Source organism: Schistocerca piceifrons, chromosome 8, assembly GCF_021461385.2.
Source record: "Schistocerca piceifrons isolate TAMUIC-IGC-003096 chromosome 8, iqSchPice1.1, whole genome shotgun sequence".
In the NCBI taxonomy this organism is placed as follows: Eukaryota; Metazoa; Arthropoda; class Insecta; order Orthoptera; family Acrididae; genus Schistocerca; species Schistocerca piceifrons.
Window position 1 is genome coordinate 169,869,391 of NC_060145.1, and position 16,213 is coordinate 169,885,603.

Consider the following 16,213-nt stretch of genomic DNA (forward strand, 5'->3'; position numbering starts at 1 on the left):
GACAGTGATGAAGAGAGAGGATACAGCACTGGGGAGGGGGGGGGGGGGGGAGGGAGAGAGAGAGAGAGAGAGAGAGAGAGAGAGAGAGAGAGAGAGAGAGAGAGATGAGACAATGACTATTGGAGAGAGAAAGTTGCAGTGAAAGAGAAAGAGAGATAAATGAAGAGAATAGTAGTAGTAGGATGGAAGGAGACATCAGCTGTGGGACCAAAGGAGAGAGTGTAAGGTACCCCTTATTTACAGATAGGAGTGGATTTTACTTTATTTCCTGTTTTGCTGTGGTTTGCATACATCAAGCGAATGTATTAGCACTGCAGTACATATGGGGGTAAGGAGTGACTGATAGGTTCCCATACTGGCCAGCAGAGGTGGTTGGCCATCTCGCACTTTCAGACCCTGTGGGACGAGGTGCTGATGCAGAAATTGCTTGTGATGTCAGGGAAGATATACATACGGAAAGCACATTTATTCTGGTGTGAATCAAGTAATTGTTATTAATAAACATTTGCTAACAAAACTTGCCTTTTGCCACTCAGACATTAGGAGGAGTGTACAGATCATAAATACTATCTTTCAGTAATTTTACAATGCCAAGAGATGTTGATATTAATAAATAAATGAATAACTTTGGTATAACTGAAGATGCACGATCTTCTACAAACTATACCAACTGTATGCTCAAGTTACAGACCGTATGCTATAGTCAGCACTCATCAGTAGACTGCCTTTGATCTAGTCATGTGGTAGACCATGCTCTTGTACCATTAGTTAGCTTATAATCAGTATGAACAAGTTAATTTTATGGTATTTCTTAAATAAATGGCATCAAGTGTAAAAATTATTTGCACAAAAAGACTCCTTCCCACTTTATTATGTAAAACATAGATTGCATTTTCAGAATCCAATGGTGCTGCTATGGCTCTGCAAGGGGACATAAAACTACAAGAGCATCTCCACATAACATGTAGGAAGAATTCCTATGTGATGACTCACTAAATCATTTCAAGGATGGACTGGCTTAATATGCAAAACACAGGTGGGAAAGCATGGCCAGTTGAACTGACACCTATGTATTCACCGGCTAAACTGAAATATTTTTGGAGGTTTAGTATGGGTGGGCAGTTCTTACAAGAGGAGACAGTGGAAATGAAAAATGTTACCACGTAGGTATGGAGGAGGGCACATTTTGAACCAAATTTTAAAACACATGGGTATAAGGGAAAAATAACTTGATCCCCCAGAATTTTTGGGCTGCTGAGGTATGGTGGAGACAATGGGAAAGAAAAACAAAAGGAGATAGTGTAAGTGAGAGAGGAGACAGTGGCACTGAGATACACTGTAAATCAATTGGAAAAAAAGGAGACTGTGGGAGAGGGACCTATCTGGTCAGTGGTAGTGAGAGGTAGATTCTGATTTATGTATGTTTAACTACAATGAGAGACTGAGTAAGAAGATTATAATGTTATAATATACATTCACATGCCAAAACTTTTAGTGAATAAGGTGGAATGTGGTTTCCCCCTTTTCTGTCAAAGGCTTTTAAAGAGGAAATATTTGCCAGTTTTGTGCTTCTACAGAAAACTTTTTCCAGTGGTTATCATATAACTCTTTCTCTCTCTCTTTCATTCATTTACACGAGGTTCTGGGTGACTTTTCTTGTGATTTCTTCTGTATCATAGGCCTTAACATTCTCTTCTGCACAAACTTTCTCCTCACTTCTGCCAGAAAGAGATGACCCTGATTGCAGAAACCAGCAGTTTTGCATCTTTCTGTGTGTTCTGCCTGCTACAACTTAGCAAGCAGATTTTTCTGAAACCTTGTAAATAAACTCTTAACGAAATTTCTTAATGTGTGAATCTATGCCTGTCAATGTCATGAATGTTAAAAGTGAGCTCCAAGGATTTGACTTAAAAAGATACTGGACACTGGAAATTTTTAATGAGTTTCAGTCTCATACCAGCATTTTTGAAAAGTACAGTGTTTCGGTAGGGTCATTAGGTAAGTTATGGAAATTTTGTAACAGATACCATTATTTAAAAAAGAGTGTGTTAAGTTTCTTGTATTTAATTCCTTGAATTTTCTAAACAGCTGCAGCAACAATGGGAAATTACATATATATGCACATACAAAATTCTTACATGTATTCAAATTAGACATACAAAAAATGAAGAATTAAAAATTGGCTTGTATTTGATTAACAACATTATAGATGTATCTTTGTGTGACCCTTTAGGTTAACAACATTACATTTTAAGTACTATGTCAGGTAGTTTCAAGTTATAAGTACAAAATAAAATCCAACATATCATGTGTACATATTTAGTTTTCTCATACTTATGAGAAATATGATTGTCTGAGAGCATTTATCAAAGTTGCTGCATCAGGGCTTTTCACCACTTTTTGTGTTCTCTCATCAAATTATTCATTTTTTTCTTATTTGAGAAATAGTTGGAGACAATGGTAGGTAGTAGGCCAAAAAAGTCGCCATAGAACACTTTGCCAACACCTTCACTGGATGCAGTGCTGTTTCACTATAACTAATGCACATATGCTCACAGTGAAATTAAACATTCAAGCACAGGCCAAAACTTACATTCACATTTCTTGTCCAGATATTTAATTCTATAATAACTGCATGGCTAAATAATCAAATTTGTATGCACCAATTAACAGTAGTTTTGTTTTAACTTACACAAAAGGTGAAACCTCTTTAAATACATGATAGATACTGTGGCAGATACTTATATTCTAAAAGAAACATAAAATTCTGATAACCAAGAGTATCACATTACAATAACGGGCAAAGAACTTTCTTAAAAGGAGAAATTCTTAAAATTAATGTATAAGTATATTGCAGGTCTTTATTTCATAAAAGGAAATGCTCACTGCAGATTTTTTTTTTAAAGATCATTACTTGCAAATGGCAACTGATGAGTAATCTTTTCAGTTATGTAGGATAAAGTTGCAATTTGTAATTCATACATACACAGACAGATATCCAAAAATGAGGCTTATACATTATTTTGTGGCTGTTGAACTACTATAAAGGCAAAACAATAAACTAAATATAAAATTCTAAATATATGTGTCTTTTTAAATATAATTGAATAGGCTTCCATGGCCAGAGTCAGTTAATACAAAAGTAGATGCAGTAGACCCAGAAGAAGGTCACTGTTACCATGGCCAAAATTGTGGTTTCTCCAGTATAGTTTTTTAAGTTATGACACGGTGCCAGACCCAGCAAACTGTTTTGTTAAATGTGTCTTCTTGTCTTCACAGTCATTAAAATGGTTAAATCTGTTTGAACCTTGCTGTGTAAATACATTGTTACAAGCTGATCATTCAGTCATTTAACATTGATAAATGCTGCAGCTTCTAAGTTTCAATGACTTTCTGTTGTTAATTAATGATATATTTATCATAAAATTCAATTTACGAGCAAAACACATTCATCTGGGTTACTGCATTTGAATTGATTGGAGATGTGATTACCACCTTCATACAACACTTCAAAATATTTCATTTGGAGTATTTTCACTTTGTTTATTGAAGCTTTGCACTGTATTTTTGAATTCACTGAAGGGGTGGCAGTTTCTAATTCAGTTCAGTTTATATTCAGTCATAGCAATTGACAGTTTGTGGCTCCACTTTAAGTTTTGGAATGATTCATTTCATTTTCTCATGAAAGAAACAGACATAAAGACACCAGGAACACACAAGAAGGATGTTGCCACTTCTCCTGGCATCAGGCTGAAAAAAATTTACATCTAGTAATCAGTTGTGTAGATAGTTCTGTTCTGAGTGACACATTTAAGAGGCCTTTTCCTGCCACACATCAAACTTCTATGAGTATAGTGTGCTCTGTGGAATTTGTATACACCAGAACACTACTGCTGAAGTGCTAGCTATCTGCCATGTTGTGTTGCATACGCAGCCAAGCAACAACTTCATCTCGCCTGGTCTGTGCCCACTGAACATTAATGCGTGCTTGTTCTATTGCTTGCTCCAGAGTTCTTGTAGCAGAACCCAGTTCATGCCTGTGTTCTGCACCAAATTTCAGCAGCTGTGGAGAAAAATATGAAGATTATCAGACTAATATTGTGGACAGCATATGATAATTGTATGACTTGAGTAAACTATGGAATTTATGAGACAGAATTGCTGATCACTACTTACTGTCAGTAAGTGAAATTCTCAGTAGTGGTGACAGACACATATAAAAGTACAAGAAAGTGTGCTGGATTTTAGAACTGTGAGTTCCTTCCTCAAGTAGCAAAGAGGGATATGTTGGGGAGGTTAAAAAGGATGGGCAGGTCATTTATCCTTGGATGAGTGGCCTGCCCTTCCGATAATTCATGAGTTGGTACAGGCCCAAAAGATGCTTGACACTAATGAGAGATAGATAGATCGATAGATAGGTAGACAGACAGATGGACAGATAGGTAGGCATATGTATGTAGACAGAGAGAGAGAGAGAGAGAGAGAGAGAGAGAGAGAGAGAGAGAGAGAGAGAGAGTGAGAGAGTTCTTGTTATAAGAAACTTGAATTACTTACATCATCAAGTTCAAACTGTGTGTTGATTTTTCTTGTTGTACTCCTTACAATGCTGCTAAGAGTGAAAAGTGAAGAACCAAGGCTGAAACAAAATTATTGCCTAAGTATTCTGTACACTTAAACAATTTGAGTAATTTATTATTATTCTTTTCCAAATAATGTTATGTCAATAGCAAACTAAACAAACTAAAGTAAGAACTGTTCCTTGATTATAATTAAATAACACTTGCAATTTTTGCACAAGGATACATTTTGCATTGAGGTTTTCTTGTAGTGTGGATAGGATACATCGTCTTTTTGAGAAGACCAGTTTGTGATCCCCAACACCAATGTGGGGAATTAAATTCCTTCTGCAGCTGACCAAAAACAATACCCATAAGCTCAGCTGCTCATGTGCCCGAATAGCAGAGTGGTAGGAATTTTAAAACTGGCTACCAAAACCAGTTTACAATGCACTTTACAGCTTTTGGTGGCCTCCCTCTGTGTTAAGAACACATGGACTGCTGTTTCACCTTTTTCTTACATTTACTCTTATGTTTCATGTATGAAGCATTTGACTTTGAAAGTTTAAGACTACTGTTGTCCCAGTTCACTAAGTTCTTGAAGTATGCATATAACCACCTTTAGGTAATAGTATCAGAACCATGATCATGGACATTGTCATTGGTGGGGAGGCTTCCGTGCCTCAGTGATACAGATAGCCGTAATGTAGATGCAGCCACAACAGAGGCATATCTGTTGAGAGGCCAGCAAACATGTGATTCCTGAAGAGGAGCAGCAGACTTTTCAGTAGTTGCAGGGGAAACAGTCTGGATGACTGACTGATCTGGCCTTGTAACACTAACCAAAACGGCCTTGCTGTGCTGGCACTGCGAATGGCTGAAAGCAAGGGGAAACTACAGCCGTAATTTTTCCCAAGGGCAAGCAGCTTTACAGTATGGTTAAATGATGATGGCATCCTCTTGGGTAAAATAGTCAGGAGGTAAAATAGTCCCCCATTCGGATCTCCAGGCGGGGACTACTCGGGAGGACATTGCTATCAGGAGGAAGAAAACTGCCGTTCTATGTGAATAGTAAACAGTTGTGAAAACACACCTAACCTCTTAGCAACAAATAATCTTGAGTTAATAACAGGCATCAAAACGGATATGGGGATTAGTAAACACAGGGTTGTCATAGCGAGATTGAATATTGTAATTGCCAAATCCTCCAAAAACAAATAAAAATGCACCCGTTCAAAAAAGCAGATAAAAATTCACTTGACACCTTCCTGAGAGACAATCTCCACTCCTTCCACATTAACAATGTAAGTGTAGACCAGATGTGGTTTGAAGTCAAAGAAATAGTATCGGCAGCTGTTGAGAGATTTATACCAAATAAATTAACAAACAACAGAGCTGATGCTTGTTGGTAAATAAAACAGGCTAGAACACTGCTGCAGAAACAACTAAAAAATATGCCAAATTTAAAGAGACACAAAATCTCCAAGACTGGCTATCTTTTACAGAAGCTCGAAATATAGTGCGGTTGGAAGATGCTTATAATAGTTTCCACAGTGAAGTTTTGTCTTGAAACCTTTCAGAAAATCCAAAGAGATTCTGGTCGTATGTGATGTATGCTAGTGTCAAGAAACAAACAATGCCTTCTCTGTACGATAGCAATGGGGATAGTATTGAAGACAGTGCTGCCAAAGCAGAGTTGCTAAATACAGCCTTCCAAAATGCCTTCACAAAAGAAGACAAAGTAAATATTTCAGAATTTGAATCAAGAACAGCTGCCAACATAAGTAACGTAGAAGTAGATATCTTCGGAGTAGTGAAGCAACTTAAATCACTTAATAAAAGCAAGTCTTCTGGTCTGGACTGTGTACCAATTAGATTCCTTTCAGAGTATGCTGATGCAATAGCTCCATACTTAACTGTATATCTGTACCCAAAGACTGGAAAGTTGCAAAGGTCACACTAGTATTCAAGGAAGGTAGTAGGAGTAATCCACTAAATTACAGGCGCATTTCATTAAAGTCGATATGCTGCAGGATTTTGAAACATATATTGTGTTCAAACATTATTAATTACCTCAAAGAAAATGGTCTATTGACATGCAGTCAACATGGATTTATAAAACATTGTTCTTGTGAAACACAACTAGCTCTTTTCCTCACACAAAGTGTTAAGTGCTATTGACAAGGGATTTCAAATTGATTCCAGATTTCTGGATTTCTGGAAGGCTTTCGGCACTGTACCACACAAACAGCTTGTATTGAAGTTGCATACTTATGGAATATCGTCTCAGTTATACGACTGGATTCATGATTTCCTGTCAGAGAGGTCACAGTTCGTAGTAACTGAAGGAAAGTCATTGAGTAAAACAGAACTGATTTCTGGCATTCCCCAAGGTAGTGTTATGGACCCTGTTCTTTATCTATATAAACAATTTGGGATACAATCTGAGCAGCCGTCTTAGGTTGTTTGTAGATGACGCTGCCATTTATTGACTTGTGAAGTCATTAGAAGATCAAAACAAATTGCAAAACGATTTAGAAAAGATATCTATATGGTGAAAAATTGGCAATTGACACTAAATAAATAAAAGTGTGAGGTCATCCACATGAGTGCTGGAAGGAATCCATTAAACTTTGGTTACACAATAAATCTGTCAAATCTAAAGGTCATAAATACAACTAAATATCTAGGAATTACAATTATGAACAACTTAAATTGGAAGGAATATATAGAACATGTTGTGTAGAAGGCTAGCAAAAGACTGTGTTTTATTGGCAGGACACTTAGAAAATGTAACATATCTGCCTACACTACATTTGCCCGTCCTCTTTTAGGATACTGCTGCATGATGTGGAATCCTTACCAGATAGTATTGACGAAGTACATTGAAAAAGTTCAAAGAAGGGCAGCACATTTTGTATTGTTGCGAAATAGGGGAGAGAGAGTCACTGAAATGATACCTGATTTGGCATGGACATCATTAAAACAAAGGCATTTTTTGCTGCAGAGGAATCTTCTCACAAAATCACCAACTTTCTCCACTAAATGTGAAAATATTTTGTTGATGCTGACCTACATAGGGAGAAATGATCACCAGGATAAAATAAGGGAAATCAGAGCTAGTAGAGAAAATTATAGGTGTTCATTCTTTCTGCGTGCTATACGAGATTGGAATAATAGAGAATTGTAAAGGTGGTTCGATGAACCCTCTGCCAGGCACTTAAATGTGATTTGGAGAGTATCCATGTAGATGAGTAGATGTAGCTGTAGTTCACCTCCCTGAGTTTGCTTAAGTTTCCCTTATAACCTCTGAGGATGTCTTCAGAATTAGGAGAAAAATGTTAGGCACTGACGCAAACCTTAGTCCATAGACTAATGCCCACAAAAAAATAAAATTAAAAAAAAAATATTAAGGTGGTGTATTGTATAATTATTTTGCTTTGACACCTACACTGCAGAGGTAGAAGTCTGTATTCAGTCAGTATTCAGCAGGTACCAGTTGAACTATGTTTCTGGCTGCAATGTGAATCAGTATCTAGCAGTTTCAGTTCCTGACAGTTTGAGCAGGGAAGGAAATCGAGAAGAAATTTAGAGAGAGCATTAATGTTAAGAAAGAAGAACTTTTGCTGATGATATTGTAATTCTGTCACAGATGGCAAATGACTTGGAAGAGCAATTGGATGAAATAGATAATGTGTTCAAAAGAAGTTACGGCATGAAGATTAACAAAAGTAAAAGAAAGGTAATGGAATATAGTCAAATTTAATGAGACAGTGTTGAGGGAATTACATTAGGAAATGAGACACTACAAGTAATACATGAGGTTTGCTATTTGGGCAGCAAAATAACTGATGAATAAGCCTTTACTGAAGGTATTTGTCTGGAATGTAGTCTTGTATGGAACTGAACTGTGGACAATAAGCAGCTCAGACAAAAAGAGGATAGAAGCTTTTGAAATGTGATGCTATGAGAGAAGATTAGATGGGTAAATTGAGTGTCTAATGAGGAGGTACTGAATTAAATTGGGAAAAATAGAAATTTGTGCCACAACTTGACTAAAAGAAGGTAATGCTAAGTAGGACATATCCTGAGGGATCAAGGAAGAGCCAGTTTAGTAATGGAGGAATGCATGGAGGGTAAAAATTGTAGGTGGTGACCTAGGCTTGCATACAATAAGCAGGTTCAGATGGATGTAGGCTGTAGTAGTTACTTTGAGATGAAGAAGCTTGTGCAGGAAAGACTAGTCTCAAGAGCTGCTTCAAAACATTCTTCAGCAACAACAACAATAATAACAACAATGGGAGACTCATAACCAAAGAACGAAGTGGTGTTTACAAAAAAAAGGGAGTAGTAAAAATGCATGGTGTTCATCCACAGTCACCTTGTAGGTGCTTATTTAAGGAGTTAGGCTTTTTCATTGCACTTTCACTAAAAAAAAGGTCATTACAAACAATCCATCACTGTTAAAGAAGACCATCAATATTCATAACTACAACAATGGAAGAAAAAATGAGCTTCATTACTAAAGCTGTCACTGGCCCAGAAAGCAATTCACTATGCTCCCACAAAATTCTTTGATCATTGGCCCAAAGAAGACGAAATGTCTTGACAGGTGACAGGCAGTTTTAAATCTAATTGGAAATAAATTTTTTGGACAACTCTTTCTTTTCCATACACGAATATTAATGCAAACAATGATAGCGTATGTAATATAGTATGCAAATACACTGAAGTGCCAAAGAAGCTGGTATAGGCTTGTGTAATCAAATACAGATATATGCAAACAGGCAGAATACGGTGCTGCAGTCAGCAGTGCCTATAAAAGACAACAAGTGTCTGGCACAGTTGTTAGATTGGTCACTGCTGCTACAATGGCAGATTATCAAGATTTACATGAGTTTGAACATGGTGCTATAGTTGGTGCATGAGCAATAAGACACAGCATCTCTGAGGCAGCGATGAAGGGGGGGGGTTCCTGTATGACCGTTTCATGAGTGTACCATTAATATCAGGAATCCAGTAAAACATGAAATCTCTGACATGGCTGTGGCTGGAGAAAGATCCTACAAGAATGGGGCCAATGGCGACTGAAGAGAACCATTCAATGTGACAGAAGTGCAACCCTTCCACAAATTGCTACAGATTTCAAAGCTAGGCTATCAACAAGTGTCAGCATGTGAACCATTTTAACACAACATCATCGATATGGGTTTTTGGAGCTGATGGCCTACTCATGTACCCTTGATGACTGCATGACATGAAGCTTTATACCTTGCCTGGACCCATCAACACTGACATTGGACTGTTGATGACTGGAAACATGTTCCCTGGTCAGATGAGTCTCGTTTAGAATTGTGTCAAGTGGATGGACGTGTATGAGTATGGAGACAACCTTGTGAATCCATGGACTCTGCATATCAGCAGGGGACTGTTCAGGCTGTAGAGGCTCTGTAATGGTGTGAGGCATGTGCAGTTGGAGTGATGTGGGACCTCTGATACGTTGAGATACGACTCTGACAGGTGACATGCACATAAGCATCCTGTCAGATCACCTGCATCCTTTCATGCCCATTGTGCAATCTGATGGACTTGGGCAATTTCAGCAGGACAATGTGACATCCCATACTTCCAGAATTGCTACAGAGTGGCTCCAGGAACGCTCTCCTGAGTTTAAAGACTTCTGCTGGCCACCAAACTCCCCAGACATGAACATTATTGAGCATATCTGGGATGCCTTGCAATGTGATGTTCAGAAGAGGTTTCCACCCCCTCTTACTCTTATGGACTTACAGACTGCCCTGCAGATTTCATGGTGTCAGTTCCCTCCAGCACTACTTCAGACATTAGTTGAGCCCATGCCACATTGTGTTGCGGCACTTCTGCATGCTCACATGGGCCTTACACAATATTAGGCAGGTGTACCAATTTCTTTGGCTCTTCATTGTTAATAGCACAGTGGATTAAATTTAACAATGATTTTAAAAAAAATTAAAAATGTCTCCCTCATGGATCATGGACCATGGACCTTGCTGTTGGTGGGGTGGCTTGTGTGCGTGAGTGATACTATGGTCATACCGTAGGTCCAACCACAACAGAGGGATATCTGTCAAGAGGCCAGAAAAATGTGTGGTTCCTCAAGAGGGGCAGCAGCCTTTTCACTAATTGCAGGGGCAACATGCTGGATGACTGATTGACATGGTTTTGTAACATCAATCAAAATGTCTTTGTTGTGCTGGTACTGCAAATGGCTGAAAGCAAGGGTAATTGCAGCTGCGGGCATGCAGCTCCACTTCATGGTTGTTTGATGATGGCACTACCTTGTGTAAAATATTACAAAGGTAAAACAGTCCCCCATCCAGATCTCCAGGAGGGGAATAGACAAAACATTCAGATCTCCAGGAGGGGAATAGGCAGAATATTGTCAACAAGGGAAATAAAACTGTTTTTCTATGGACCGGAACGTGGAATGTTAGATCCCTTAATCAGACTGTTAGGTTACAAAATTTAAAAAGGGAAACATGTAGACTGGAGTTAGACATATTAGTGGGAGGTATTAAAGTTTGGTGACAGGAGGAACGGGATTTCTGACCATGTGAATACAGGGTTGTAAATACAAAATGAAACAGGGGTAATGCAAAAGCAGGTTTAATAATGAATAAGAAAAAAGAACATGTATGAGCTACTATGAACAGCATAGTGAATGTGTTATCATAGCCAAGTTAGACTTGAAGTCCACAATCACCACAGTAGTACAAGTTTATACACCAGCTGTGATGAAGAGATTGAAGAAATGTATGATGATATAAATAGAAATTATTCAGATAGTTTAGGGAGAAAAAAAATTAATTGTGGTGGGGGACCAGAATTCAGTAGTAAGAAAAGAAAGAGAAGGAAAAATAGTAGGTGAATATGGAGTGGGGGGAAGAAATGAAAGGGGAAGCTGCCTGGTGGAATATTGCATAGAGCATAATTTCATCATCGCTAATACTTGGTTTAGGAACAATGGAAGAAGTGCGTATAAATGGAAGGGACTTGGAGACACTGAAAAGTTTCAGATTGATTATATAGTGATAAGAAAGAGATTTCAGAACCAGATTTTAAGTTGTAATACGTTTCTAGTGGCAGATGTAGACTCTGACCACAATTTATTGGTTACAAACTGTAGATTAAAAATGAAGAAATTGCAAAAATATAGGAAATTAAGGAGATGGGACCTGGGCAAGTTGAAACAATGAGAGGTTGTTGAGATTTTATGAGAGTACTAAGCAACAATTGATATGAACACGAGAAAGAATTGTGGTAGACTAGGAACAGTTAGCTTTAAGAGCTGATATAGTGAAGGCTGCAGAGGATCAAACAGATAAAAAGACAATGTCAAGTAGAAATCCTTGAATGTCACAGTAGATACTGAATTTAGCTGATGAAAGAACTGTTAAAGTAAATTCTTTTTATTACTGTATTTAAAAAGAAGTTGTCTGGTAAATTATTAATCAACATCATATATGAGCATAATGTTTTGTTTATCTCTGTTTTTTATTTTGAGTGACAACACACACACTTTTGCTCTTACTTGTTTTTAGAAGCTCCTTGGTAAAGTGACTTCTTGTGTAAACCGTGCCTCCAGATTCAGAAATAAATCTAAGTATTTGAAAACCAAACTCATTGCTTTTTGTCAGCACCTGATCTTTATTGAGAATAAATAAGTTTTTTTTTCTCAACAAAATACAATAGGTTATGGGTCCCAGCTATGTGTTAAAAATGTGTGCAAAAAGTGACAGATACAGTTTTCTTTTAACTTGTATTTGAGAGTGTGTTTTCGGTTTTAGAGTTGAAATGGATCTGGTAAAACATATCGAGCTGCTGAATAGTGAAACTGACTGGCCAATGTGGAAGAGAAAAGTACTAGATCTAATTGACTATCATGAAGGATCTTTAGACATAAGTGATGGCAAGTCAGTAACAGTTGAGCCACTGTCTGAAAGTGCTAATGATGCAGCAATAAAGGATCATAAAGCCAAGTCAGATTTTTATCGTAAAGCAAACAGTTATGCCAAGTCGATGATTACAAGTGCAGTTACAGGCACTGTGTATCTGAAGATCATGGACAAAGAAATGGCTCATGAAGCGTGGGAGGCACTGAAGCAGAATTTCAAAGCATCATCAAAGTATCAGCTGTTCAAGATTTGTTCAGATTTCTTTGCATTTAATTGGACTCAGGGTGAAGACATCTCCACACACATAGCAAAGTTAACAAGTCTGTGGAAGGAACTGAACAACGGGCTTAAAGCAAAGGGAGAAACAATGCTACCTGATCTGATATTGGCATGTAAAGTTTTACATATTCTACCTGCAAGTTTTGGTTCTTTTAAATTCAGTTGGATGTTATTAATGAAAGGTGATAAGGAAATGTTAGATGAATTAAAGGAACAATTGTGAATGTTTGAGAGAAATTTCACAAAGAGTAGTGACAAAATTGAACAAGAGGCATTAGTAGTAAAATCAAGCGTACAAAACAAAATAAAAACTATAAAATTCAAAGTTAAAATGTAACTATTGCAAAGAACGGGGCCTCTGGATCAAATATTGTAAGAAGTGGATTGCTGATGGAAAACCAGCTAAAAATACTCTACTGGCCATTAAAATTTCTACACCAAGAAGAAATGCAGATGATAAATGGGTATTCATTGGATAAATATATTATAATATAACTGACATGTGATTACATTTTCATGCAATTTGGGTGCATAGATCTTGAGAAATCAGTACCCTGAACAACCACTCTGGCCATAATAACAGCCTTAATATGCCTGGTCATTGAGTCAAACAGAGCTTGGATGGCGTGTACAGGTACAGCTGCCCATGCAGCTTCAACACGATACCACAGTTCATCAAGAGGAGTAACTGGCGTATTGTGACGAGCCAGTTGCTTGGCCACCATTGACCAGACATTTTCAATTGGTGAGAGATCTGGAGAATGTACTGGCCAGGGCAGCAGCCCCTACATTTTCTGTATCCAGAAAGACCCGTACAGGACCTGCAACATGCGGTCATGCATTATCCTGCTGAAATCTAGGGTTTCGCAGGGATTGAATGAAAGGTAGAGCCATGGGTAATAACACATCAGAAATGTAATGTTCACTGTTCAAAGTGCCGTCAATGCGAAAAAGAGATGACCGAGACACGTAACCAATGGCACCCCATACCATCACGCCGGGTGATACACCAGTATGGCGATGACGAATACATGTTTCCAATGTGTGTTCACCCTGATGTCACCAAACATGGATGCAACCATAATGAAGCTGTAAACAGAACCTGGATTCATCTGAAAAAATAACGTTTCACCATTTGTGCAGCCAGGTTTTTCGTTGAGTACACCATCGCAGGCACTCCTGTCTGTGATGCAGTGTCAAGGGTAATCACAGCCATGGTCTCCGAGCTGATAGGTCATTCTGCTGCAAACATCATCGAACTGTTCGTGCAGATGGTTGTTATTCTGCTAACAGGGAAACTTGAAAGTTGGAAGGTGTATACAGAGGGTCTATTGAAGGGAGATGAACTTGAAGGCAATGTTATAGAAATGGAAGAGGACAGAGATAAAGATGAAAATGAGACAGGAGATATGCTACTGTGAGAAGAATCTGACAGGGCAATGAAAGACTTAAGTAAAAAAAAGACCTCTTGAGTAGAAGACATTCCATCAGAACTATTTACAATCTTGAGATAGCCAGCCATGGAAAAGCTATTCCATATGGTGAGCAAGATGTATGAGACAGGTAAAATATCTTTAGACTTCACGAAGAATGTAATAATTCCAATTCCAAGGAAGTCATGTTTGCAAAATGCTAACAAGAATTCCTTACAGAAGAAGGAAAAACTGGGAGAAGCAATCTCAGGGAAGATATGTTTGGATTCTAGAGAAATGTAGGAAAATACAAGGCAATACTGACTCTATGACTTCTCTTTGAAGATGGATTAAAGAAAGGCAGACCTTTGTTTATAGCATTTGTAGACATAGAGAAAACTTTTGACAATTTTGACTAGAATACTCTCTTTGAAATTCTGAAGCCAGCAGAGGTAAAACACAGAGAGTGAAGCTATTTACAGCTTGTACAGAAACCAGATGGCAGTTACAAGAGTCAAGGGGCATAAAGGGAAGCAGAGGCTGAGAAGAGAGTGAGACAGGGCTGTAGCCTACCCCCAGTGTTAATCAATCCTACATTGAGAAAGTTGTAAAGGAAACCAAAGAAAATTTTGGAATAGGAATTAAAGTTCAAGGAGAAGAAAGAAAAACTTTGAGGTTTGCTGATGATATTGTGATTGTGCCAGAGACATCAAAGGAATTTTTAGAGCAGTTGAATGGAATGGACAGTTTCTTGAAAGGTGGATATAAGATGAACACCAATAAAAGCAAAACAAGGTTAATGGAATGTAGTTTATTTAAATCAAATGAATTAAATCAAGTGATGCCAAGATGGATTAGGATACAAGATACTGAAAATAGTAGATGAGTGTTGTTATTTGGGCTGCAAAATAACTGATGATGGCAGAAGAAGAGAAGACGTAAAATGTAGACTCTCAATGGCAAGAAAAGCATTTCTGAAGAAGAGAATTACCATACTCATTTTATGAGGGAAATAAAAATTTAGCAGAAATGGAAGATTAATTTCCTGTTACTATGTTTAATATAGATTCTGAATTTCCTCAGTCAGATTTATTGCATGTTTCCTTGCATCATTAAAACAGGTCTGCTGTTTTTTTTTAGCTTCGATCAAACTGTGCAAAATTAGTCAGGGACAGATCTGTTTTACAGTTGCATATGAACACACATTGCCGAGATAGGCTGGCTTGAGTGTTCAACAATATAGACAGCCATAGACAAGCATGAGGTTGCTGATGAAGGCTCCAGCCTGTTTAGTAATTGCTGGGTCAAAAAGTCAAGGTGAAAATGGCCTTGCTTATGCTGATACTGTGATCGGTTGAAAACGAGGGGAAATTAGAGCTACTATTCTTCCTGAGAGCACGGAGCCTTTCAATATGGTTAAATGATGATGTATATTCTTCAGTAAAATGTTCCAGTGGTAAAATAGTCCTCCTGTTGGATCTTCTGGTGGTGTCTAGCCAGCAGGGTACCATCATCAGGAAAAACAAAACTGTCATTATATGGGATGGAGTGTGGATGTTAGCTCCCTTAATCGGGTAGGTAGGTTAAACTATTTAAAAAAAGGGAAATGGGTAGGTTGAAACTAGGTATGATGGATATTTGTGAAGTCTGATGAAAAAAAAAACTGGACTTATGGTCAAGTGAGTTCAGGATTAGAATTATGGAAGTAAATAGGGATAATGTAGGAGTAGATTTAATAATGAATAAGAAAATAAGAATGCAGGTTAAGTGACTATCAACAGCATAGTAAATGCAGTATGATAGCAAAGATAGACATGAAGCCAACATGCATCACAATCCATGACAGGAGGAAGAACAACATTGGTTGTAAGTTTTTAATCTACTACTGTGTAGCTATCTTCAGTGCATTATATCCAAGTTGTGGTGACTCATCATTAATATAATAGGACATGGTACTACTTCACATTACAGACAACATCATTTTAACTGGTGTTACAGATAAGAACTATCAGTTAAAATGATGTCTGTTATT

General features: G+C 37.8%; 1 protein-coding gene across 1 annotated transcript in view; it reads right to left on the bottom strand.

Annotated features, from left to right (window-relative positions):
* Positions 1-2,067: 2,067 nt before the first annotated feature.
* Positions 2,068-16,213, bottom strand: part of LOC124711183 (aminopeptidase N) — a 318,231-nt gene continuing 304,085 nt past the window's right edge. The window contains exons 15-16 of the mRNA XM_047241110.1: positions 4,555-4,636; positions 2,068-4,063 (exon numbers count right to left, since the gene is read on the bottom strand). Coding sequence (XP_047097066.1) covers positions 3,902-4,063; positions 4,555-4,636 — 244 coding nt within the window. The 3' untranslated portion in view covers positions 2,068-3,901. The remainder of the gene's footprint in view (positions 4,064-4,554; positions 4,637-16,213) is intronic.